The sequence below is a fragment of the Aptenodytes forsteri genome, unplaced genomic scaffold (assembly GCF_000699145.1).
Source record: "Aptenodytes forsteri isolate BGI_AS27 unplaced genomic scaffold, ASM69914v1 Scaffold438, whole genome shotgun sequence".
Lineage (NCBI taxonomy): Eukaryota > Metazoa > Chordata > Aves > Sphenisciformes > Spheniscidae > Aptenodytes > Aptenodytes forsteri.
The window spans coordinates 1,052,142-1,061,774 of NW_008795673.1; the positions used below are offsets into that span (position 1 = coordinate 1,052,142).

The 9,633-nt window shown below is 59.2% G+C and overlaps 2 protein-coding genes across 2 annotated transcripts in view; both read right to left on the reverse strand.

Annotated features, from left to right (window-relative positions):
- The window catches only part of LOC103901663 (T-cell surface glycoprotein CD1b-2), a gene marked incomplete at its 5' end in the record, with an annotated part of 2,736 nt that extends 1,426 nt beyond the window's left edge, over positions 1 to 1,310 (reverse strand). Inside the window, one exon of the mRNA XM_019472925.1 lies at positions 1,127 to 1,310. Within this exon, the coding sequence (XP_019328470.1) occupies positions 1,127 to 1,310 (184 nt within the window). The remainder of the gene's footprint in view (positions 1 to 1,126) is intronic.
- Positions 1,311 to 4,863: 3,553 nt separating this feature from the next.
- LOC103901658 (T-cell surface glycoprotein CD1b-3) lies at positions 4,864 to 8,320 on the reverse strand. The gene is made up of 6 exons (XM_009282575.1): positions 8,257 to 8,320; positions 6,456 to 6,713; positions 5,649 to 5,930; positions 5,258 to 5,542; positions 5,043 to 5,139; positions 4,864 to 4,909 (listed from the first exon to the last, which is right to left on the reverse strand). Exons 1-6 carry the CDS (start codon positions 8,318 to 8,320, stop codon positions 4,864 to 4,866), a joined length of 1,032 nt encoding a protein of 343 aa, XP_009280850.1.
- Between the last annotated feature and the right edge of the window lie 1,313 nt (positions 8,321 to 9,633).

Below are 9,633 nucleotides of genomic sequence, written 5' to 3' on the forward strand. Positions count from 1 at the left end.
CTCTCTATCATCTACCAAAGGTCTTGGGAGTCTGGGGAGGTCCCTGCTGACTGGAAGCTGGCCAACGTTATTCCAATTGACAAGAAGGGTGTGAGGGAAGACGCAGGAAACTACAGACCTGTTAGTCTAACCTCAGTACCTGGAAAAATTATGGAGAAGATAATTCTGGGTGCTACTGAGAATAACAATAATTAATAATTATATAATATCTATTATATTAATAATTTGCTTTAATAATTTTGCCTTAATAATTTGCTTTACCTTTTGGTCAGCCCTAAATTGGTCAGGCAGTTGGACTAGATGATCATTGTAGGTCCCTTCCAACTGAAATGTTCTGTTCTGTTCTGTTGTGTTCTATTCTATTCTATGGTACATGGAAGAGATGATCATTAGGTCCCTTCCAACTGAAATGTTCTGTTCTGTTCTGTTCTGTTCTGTTCTATTCTATTCTCTTCTATTCTATTCTATTCCCCCCACGTTGCTGCTCTGCTTTACACCAGGTGGAAGCCCTGCGGGTGAGAAACCTGTCCTGAACCCTATAGCTCGTCGTCCTCGAGCTGCCCCTGCCCACAGCAGGGTCGAGAGCCGTGGCAAAGCAGAAAGCACTGCTTTGGGGGAGTGATGGGACATGGAGTGCGGGCAAGTAGGAGGATGGTGGCACTCTGCCCGGCGCCCTGCCCTTGGTTAACCAGCGCTGCACCAGCGTGTGGGGCCAGGCGCTGGATCCATGTGTCCTGTCCCACAGGCATGAGCAGAGAGGCCCCTTTGGCCTTCTACTCCTTTCTCAGACGACTTCTCTGGTGGGATTTGGGGTGCCTGGAGAGCAATAGCAGGGGCTGGTGTGAGGGCGTAAGTGGAGCTGAACGCAGCCAAGTTTTGTGCTGGGGACCAGGATGGACCCATGTCACCTCCGCACAGGACATGGTGGTTTGGGGGTCTTGCTGGTACAGGATGAGGCCCATTCCCTACCCTCCTGCCAGCCCCAGTTTGGAAAAGCTGTTGGTGGTGGCTCTGAGCTTTTTCTCACAGCCTTGGGTGAGGAGGTGCTGAGCACCTGATACTGCTCTGAGCCCCTTCTCACAGCTCCCTGCCTTGGGTGAGGAGGTGCTGAGCACCTGATACTCACAGGATGTCTGGTACAGCCTGGCATCATTGGACAGGTACAGGTTGAAGTCCTGCACATAGGCCCTGAACAGGTTTTGCAGGTTCTCCCACTCTGCTGCAGGCAGGGACGGGTAGACCCATGGCTGGAGGTAGAGGATGTTCCAGGTGTATTTCTGCAGCTTAACAAAGACAATGTCCTCCAGGGTGGCCCAGCCCGACACATCCACAGAGCTGGTGTTATGGAAGACAGTGGTTCGAAAAAGGTGGAGTTTCCAAGAGCCTGTGGGGAAAGTGGGGAGAGGAAGCGGCATTGGGGTGCATGAGGATGAAGGAGGATGTTGGGGGACTGCCAGCTCCAGTGCTGGTGGGCGGCCCCGAGAGGAAGGGTGGCTTGCAGTGTCCCTGGGGACAGGCAGGGCAAGATGGGGCAGACAGGCAGGGTGGGGGAAGTCCCCCGGTTTCACTCAGTTTGCAGTTTCCTTCCATGGCCTTTCTGAGCCTCTCCATGCTTCTCCTCTCTTTTCCTCTTTTTAGCCATCCACCGCCCCAATGTGACTTTCTGGGAGCTGTCACTTTGCCGTGTGGAAGGGATGACAGGGGGGACCTTGGTGCTGTTTTGGGGTGATGCTTCCCCCGGCAAGCAGCACCCGTGCCAGACCTGGATCCACTGGAGACCTGTACACAGTGCAGGGGCTGGGGGGGCTGGGAGGGAGGGGCATCTCGCCCCAGTTTAGGGGCTCCCGGGCAATGCTCGAGACTGAAGAGGAGGCAGGAGACTGAGTTAGATGCTGCAGTGCTGAATGAGGCTCCGGTAGTAAGCAGGGCAGAGTGAAGCCTGTTTTGGGGCAGTGGGTGCCCCCCTGGCCAGGGCGTGGTGAGCGCCTGCCCCTGGAATGGGAAACAGAGGCTGGAGAGGCAGGTGGAAGGCTTGTTGTAGCTGCAGGAGGAACCTTTGAGCGTTGTTTCACAGGGGGAGAATGCAGAGGATCCAGGAACCCTTCGATTGCAAGAGAAATGACCCCGCAGGCTGAGGGCGGTGCCCAGGACCTGCTCAAGGGGTTGGAGCCCAGTGCAGGGCTGTTGTGCCGTGAGGGGCTGAGAACCCCTGCTGCCCACAGGCTCCCTGCAGGAGGAAGGCATCTTTGGGGGCACCCCAGCACCCCAGGCCTGGCTGAGGGACCCCTTGCCCCTTGGCTGCTCAGGCGCCTGAACCCCAGTGCCAGTGGTGCTGGACTGGGCAGGATGGTGTGGGGCAGGGAACCCTGAGCAGGTGGGCAGGGATGGGGCACCTTTGGGTGCTGGGGGGGGGGGGCCCTTGGTGATGGGGACAGTGGCGCTGTCTGTGCCCACCCCCTGCCACCTCTGTGGGGTCCCGCAGTGCAGGGATGGGAGCAGGGTAGGGTGAGCCAGGGCTTCCACTTACCCTCTGGATCTGCCCACGTCCCAGGGAGGAGGAGAAGAAGGAAGAGGAGGAGGAGGAGGCGAGGGGGCTGCATGGTGCCAGTGGCAAGTGTGAAGGAGCAAGTGCAGCAGGAGGAGGAAGGGGCCTCAGGAGCCGTGACTGCACACTTCTAGGAAGAGGAAGGAGGAGGCGAGGGGGCTGCATGGTGCCAGTGGCAAGTGTGAAGGAGCAAGTGCAGCAGGAGGAGGAAGGGGCCTCAGGAGCCGTGACTGCACACTTCTCCCCAGGGCTGCTCTGCCTGGGCAGCTCTGGTGGTACCAGTGTCATGGGGTGGCCCCGGCAGCCAATGAGGCTGGTGCTGAGGTTTTGGGGAGGGCCTGTCCGGATGTGTTCCCCAGGGGGAGGTGGTGTGGCTGGCAGAGGGCCGGGCTGGGGTGCTCTGGCTGGCGGCTGTGAGTACCAGAGGAATTTGGGTGGGTGCAAAGTCATCCCTCCTGGTTGCAGCAGCACCCTAACACGCAAGGAGATGTAGGCTGAGCCCGGCCCGTGGTGGCCTTCACCTCCTCCCGTGGTAACCCCCAGGGGTTTACTCTGTAGACCCCTGGCAGAGAGTATTGGGTTTACGTGGCAAGGTTTTGGTAGCAGGAGGCCTGCAAGGGTGGCTTCTGTGAGAAGATGCCAGAAGCTTCCCCCATGTCCGACAGAGCCAGTTCCAGCCGGCTCCAAGACAGACTTGCTGCTGGCCAAGGCTGAGCCAATCAGCAATGTTGGTAGTGCCCCTGTGATAACATATTTAAGAAGGGGTAAAAACTGCTGCACAACAGCAGCTGGGAGAGAGAAGTGAGAATACGTGAGAGAAACAGCTATGGAGACAGCAAAGTCAGTGAAGGAGGAGGAGGAGATGCTCCAGGCACTGGAGCAGCGATGGTACCCGTGCAGCCTGTGGTGAATATATCTACCCGCAGCCCATGGAGGACCCCACGGCAGAGCAGGTGGATGTGCCTGAAGGAGGCTGTGACCCTGCAGAGAGCCCACGCTGGAGCAGGCTCCTGGCAGGATTTGTGACCCCGCAGGGGACGCGTGGTGGAGCAGTCCGTTCCTGAAGGACTGCACCCTGTGGAAAGTCCCCATGCTGGAGCAGTTTGTGAAGAACTGCAGGCCATGGGAAGGACTTATGCTGGAAAAGTTCATGAAGGACTGTCTCCTGTGGGTGGGACCCCACGCTGGAGCAGGGTGAGGAGAAAGGAGCGACAGAGACAATGCATAATAAACTGACGGCAATCCCCATTCCCCGTCCCACTGTGCCGCTTGGGAGGAGGAGGTAGAGAAGTCAAGAGTGAAGTTGAGCCCGGGAAGAAGGGAGGGGTGGGAGGAAGGTGGTTTTCGATTTGTTCTTATTTCTCGTTATCCTACTCTGATTTTGACTGGCAATAAATTAAATTAATTTCCCCAAGCTGAGTCTGTTTTGCACGTGGCGGTAATTGCTCCCTGTCCTTATCTTGACCAACGAGGCTTTTGTCGTGTTTTCTCCCCCTTGTCCAGTTGAGGAGGGGGAGTGGTAGTGTGGCTTGGTGGGCACCTGACATCCAGCCAGGGTCAACCCACCATGTCACTCTTCTTGGGGGCATGTCGCTCAAAGACAGAGTCCCCCAGAGCCTCAGCGTGGCTCTTTCATGGCTGTCAGGCATATTGGGAGGGTGACTGTCCCCCATCCCTCCAGCTTTTGCAGGGGCAGGAGTCAGGCATGGGGGCAGGAGTCAGGAGTGGAGGAGATCCCGACCCCAAACCATCCTGGACCGGGGGTGAGATGGAGCTGGAGCGGCTTCGCACCTGTTCGAAACGCCTCCCCGCCTCAGGGGATTGGAGATGTCACTTGGGTCCGCCCTTCCCCTTCTCTCCCCAGCGAAACAGCTCAAATCCCCTCCATCTCTCCCTGGTTTGTGGCCTGCTCTGTCCCCCATCCCACTCAGTGGCCCCATGCTGGTCTGGCCCCAGGTTGTCAGTGCCCTTCTGCCAGGGACAGACGCTGGCCACGGAGACGCCAAGATGTGGGAGAGGTTGGCGGAGGAATTGCTTCTCCTGACGTGCCAGGGGAGATTGGCCAGTGTCCAGGAAAAGGGAGAGTCTTCCTGGCCACAATGTGGGGTTTCTGCAGCATGCTGGGGGGTTTCCTGTCGTGAGGGGGAAGGAGGGTGAGAGCCACAGGAGCCACGTGCAGCTGGGGAAGTTTGTCGCTGTTTAATGCAGTGGTTTTCCAGAGCAAATCCCTGTCGGTGCTGACGGGTCAGGGATAGGAGATGAGATGAGCAGGAAGAGCTGGCGGCGAGGGAGCTCGTTGCTGGCCGGGCAGCCAGGCCTCAAATGATGAATTCCCGGGTCTCCCATGTGGCCTCATCACCTTTCCTGCAAGGTGGGGCCACCGTGAGCTGCACTCGGGGCCGGGAAGTTCATCCTTGCAGAGCTGCTGCTGCTGCAACCCCTGGCCCGACCCATCTGCCCATAAACCTGAGAGCAGATGGTAGGAGGGAGGCCTCACCTGCGCTTCCACCACCAAAACCCCCCGGCAGAGGCTGCGGCCACAAGGAGCAGCACTGCAATGGCGATGCCAGCGGTTGGAGCTGTGCTGCGGTTTTCTGGGACAGGGAGAGAAAAGGGCGGCCATGTGATTGTGGCAGCACCAGGCAGGAGCTGCCCCTTGCAGGGCCAGTGGCTGCTACCTGCACCCTGTGCCCCATGCTCATGGGCACCTACCCCATGGGATGAGGAGGCTGCGGGTGCCCAGGCTGCGGTGGCGCACGCGGCAGGTGTAGCTGTGCCCGTCATAGGAGGCCACGGCCAGGACGCTGCGGAGCTGGTAGGTGAGGTCGGCGTTGGGCAGGATGGTGCTGGTGTTGAGCGCTGGGCCCGGCGGCACCTCCTGGCCATCCCGCAGCCAGGCCACGCTGATGGGCCGTGGGTAGAAGCCGGTGACGCGGCAAACCAGCAGGAGCTGGTCTGGTCTGGGTGTGCGGGCAAAGACCGTGGCCACGGGCGGCTCTGGGGGGCGAGAGCCAAGGGGTGGGGGGAGCCCTGGTGGGGCACAGCTTGGCCCCAGTGTGTGTGGGGCTTTGGGGTGGCTGTGCCAGGGTTGGGGTGGTCTCACCTTGTCTCTCCAGATCAGCCCTCCCGTACCTGCACAGGGTGAGGATGTAGCTCTGGCAGGAGATGGAAAGGAGGTGCTCCAGGAGCCCCGCGATGGCCTTCTTGCTGCTGAGGGACTGGCTGACGAGCTCTGCTAGTGGGGATGGCTGCCGGGGCTCCCAGCGCTGCCTCTCCATCTCAAAAGCTATGAGGTCTCTGCTGCCCACCCCGACATCCATGAAGCCCCAGCTTGTCCTATTGGGGTGCAGCACACAGCCCGCACGGATCTGGACCACGAATGGGTCTGCCAAGGGACATGGGTGGCATGAGGCGGGATGTGGCTGGAGGCATGTGCAGGGGTGCGATGGGCAGCGGGGTGCAATGGGCAGCAGGGGGCCATGCTTCAGGAAGCCCTGGGACACCCTGCAAGCCCTCAGTCCCTTGGAAGGCCGGAGTGGATACGGGGCCAGTTAGCGTGGGGCGGTTGCTCAAACAGAATGTTGTCCCCAAAATATTTGCCCCCAACTTTCTCTTTCCCTGCTCCGTGCTGTGTGGGTCCTGCAGCCCTGGTAAATTTGGTGGCAGTTCCCTGGTGTGCAGAGGGGTTCCCCCGTGCCAGATGGCAGGAGCCCTGAGGGGTGTTTTTGGTGCGCTGCCCTCCCCGTCCCTGCTAGCCATGTGCCCCGTCAGCCACAGCGTTTCCCATTACCCTTTCAGGAGCTGTTGCACCCTAAGAGACCCCACAAATGCCACCCCGGTGGGGAGGAGGGCACAGCTGGAACCCGGAGAAAGGGGCTGGGGCTCTGGCTGGGGTTGTCCCCGTACTCACAGTCCAGTTGTGCCTGCTGGGCTGTTTCATGCACATATCGGATCATATTGCGCAGAATGAGTTTGGAGTGGGACTTGAGCTTCTCCACATCACCCTCGGCTGAGGCCTGGCGGGCCCAGGGCCAGTGGAAGTGGATGTTCCAGCTGGCAGGATCCAGCGCAAAGACGGGCACGTCCCCCAAGAGAGCCACAAAGGACACCTCGGCAGAGGTGACGTTGGCAAAGAAGCTGGTCTGGAGCAGCTGGAAAACCTGCGGCTCTGCTGGGAAAGAGGGTGGGGATGGGAAGGGCTGCAGGAAAGAGGAGATGAGTGGGGGCGCTGGAGGGGAAACAGGGGATTCAGACGAGATAAAAGGAAGGAATTTTTTGTGATGAGGGTGGTGGAACACTGGCACAGGTTGCCCAGAGAGGTGGTGGATGCCCCATCCCTGGAAACACTCAAGGCCAGGTTGGACGGGGCTCTGAGCGACCTGATCTAGTTGAAGATGTCCCTGCCCACGGCAGGGGGGTTGGACTAGATGACCTTTAGAGGTCCCTTCCAACTCAAACTATTCTATGATTCTATGCTCTTCACCCCACACCATGGGACCCCCAGCAGCCTGCACCTGACCCTGCCTGGGCAACCCCCCAGCCATGTCTTCGCTGGATTCCCACCTCCTCGCCCGCTCAGGGTTGCTTTCCTGTCTGAACTTCCTCCGCCCCTGCTGCTCTTTTTCCTTCTCTATTTTACTTTCAACAAAGTATTTCTCTCCCGTACGGGATTTCAGGTCAAACTATTTTCTATGCTCTTCACCCCACACCATGGGACCCCCAGCAGCCTGCACCTGACCCTGCCTGGGCAACCCCCCAGCCATGTCTTCGCTGGATTCCCACCTCCTCGCCCGCTCAGGGTTGCTTTCCTGTCTGAACTTCCTCCGCCCCTGCTGCTCTTTTTCCTTCTCTATTTTACTTTCAACAAAGTATTTCTCTCCCGTACGGGATTTCAGGCACCTCGTCCCCTCCCCTCCCCGCCTCCCTCCTGCCCAGCGCCTGCTGTCCGGTTGTGCAGAGCGGATGGTGGGGGCACCTCAGTGCCTGTTTGGGGCGATGCTTCCCCCAGAAGAAGCACCTGTGCCAGGACCTGGATCTGCCAGAGACCTGCACACGGCGCAGAGGATGTGGAGGATGGAGGAGGGGAAAGGGCATTTCGTCCAGGTTTGGGGCCTCCCGGGTGTTGGGAGCTCAAGGAGACCAAACCCTGACAGGGTCAGAAGAGTAGCCCAGCCCAGAGATCAATCCCACGTTCCAATGTCTGCTGCTGCCCACCCCCACACACTCCCCTGGAAACGTGAGGTCTCACGGGTTTGTGGTGAAACGCTCTATGCGACAGCAGCACCCGAAACACCCTCTCGCAGGTGCAGCTCCCCAACGAACAAGGGGCTGCTGGAAGGGGCCCACGGCAGCACATGGAGCTGAGACCCGCCCCTGGTGCCCACGGGCTCCCTGGAGGAGGAAGGCACCTTTGGGGGAACCCCAACATCCCAGGCCTGGCTGGGGACCCCTGGCCCCAATTCTGCTGGTGTGCCCAAGCCCCTGTGCTGGAGCCGGTGGGGCATGAAGCCCTGAGCTGGAGGCAGGAACAGAGAGGGTGGGCAGGGACAGGGCACCTTTGGGTGCTGCGTGTTGGGGGTGGCCCTTTGGTGCTGGGGATCATCCCCCGCCATGCAGGGGACAGTGGCCTGGCCGTGCCTCCCCTGAAGAACCTGTGGGGTCCTCTGACAGTGGGATCAGAGCAATTGGGGTGAGCCAGGGCTCCCACTTACCCTCTGGGTCTGCCCACATCCCAGGGAGGAGGAGGGGGAGAAAGAGGAGGTGAGGGGGCTGCATGGTGCATGCGGCAAGGCTGAAGCAGCAGCAGCAGTGACTGTTGGAGGAGGAAGCACCCGTGGGGTTCCACGTTTCAAACCAGCCCAGCAGTCATGGCGGTGGCTCTCCACCAATGGGACCGGTGCAGATGTGTCGGGGAGGGCCCCAGAGGTTCCGAGCTGGGGGATGGGGATGTGTAGGAGGGAGGAAAGCCGCAATAAGGTCTTGAGCATGAACTGCCGCAACAGGCTGGGGCTGGGGCTGGGGCGAGCCCAGCCAGGAGGAGAGGGCAGGGAAAGGGAGGCCCAGGAAACAGCACTAGGAGAAAACGGGTGCTCGAGGACCCGAGCTGGGTCCCCCTGACTGCCCCTCTCCACTGATGGTACCTCGCCCCCATCCCCATTCTTGTGGGATGTATCAGTGTCCTGGTTTCGGCAGGGATAGAGTTAATTTCTTTTCTAGTAGCTGGTACAGTGTTTTGGATTTAGGATGAGAACAAAGTTGATAACGCACCGATGTTTTAGTTGTTGCTAGGTAATGCTTACACCAGCCAAGGACTTTTCAGCTTCCCATGCTCTACTGACTGAGAAGGCTGGAGGTGCACAAGAAGCTGGGAGGGGGCACAGCCAAACTGGCCAAAGGGACATTCCATACCATGTGACGTCATGCTCAGTACATAAACCGGGGAAAGCTGGCCGGGGGGGCCGCTGCTCGGGGACTGGCTGGGCATCGGTCGGCGGGTGGTGAGCAATTGTACTGTGCATCACTTGCTTTGTGTATTATTATTATTATCATATTATTATTATCATTTTATTTCAATTATTAAACTGTTTTTATCTCAACCCACGAGTTTTTCTCACTTGTGCTCTTCCAATTCTCTCCCCCATCCTACCGGGTGGGGGGGGAGTGAGCGAGCGGCTGCGTGGTGCTTAGTTGCCGACTGAAATTAAACCATGACAATCAGCTCCAATGGAGGTGACAATGGCTTTTGGGTTTCAGCCCTGGCTGGAGAAAGACGGCCACTGTCCTCTCAGCCCCGCATGGGGAGAAGGGCTGCGTTGGGCCCCGGCACCTACAGCTCAGGCTCCTCCTGCACCACCTGCCTAACCCTGGCTCCCCAGAGAGGAGGTGACTCGCAGTTCCCGCCCTGCCCATGGCTGTGGGAACAGGGCTGGGGAGCTCCAACTCTGCCGTAAACACCCCCAGGTGAGGGCCTGGAGCTGGGCTGCAGCCTGGCACTCCCCTTTCCTTCCCACCATCTTTGGTGGGGAACCCCATCCCCCTCCCCAAATGCCCCCTGAGCGTGGGAACAGCCTGCTCCATCCCACCTGTTA

Bases quoted from the DNA above. Each gene is read 5' to 3' on its own strand.
- LOC103901658 (XM_009282575.1), bottom strand. From the start codon at position 8,320: ATGCAGCCCCCTCACCTCCTCTTTCTCCCCCTCCTCCTCCCTGGGATG. The intron at 5,931-6,455 runs GTGAGTACGGGG...GTCCCTTGGCAG, and splicing joins CCAGCAGGCACAACTGGACT to ACCCATTCGTGGTCCAGATC. The intron at 5,140-5,257 runs GTAGGTGCCCAT...TCCCTGTCCCAG, and splicing joins CAGCCTCCTCATCCCATGGG to AAAACCGCAGCACAGCTCCA.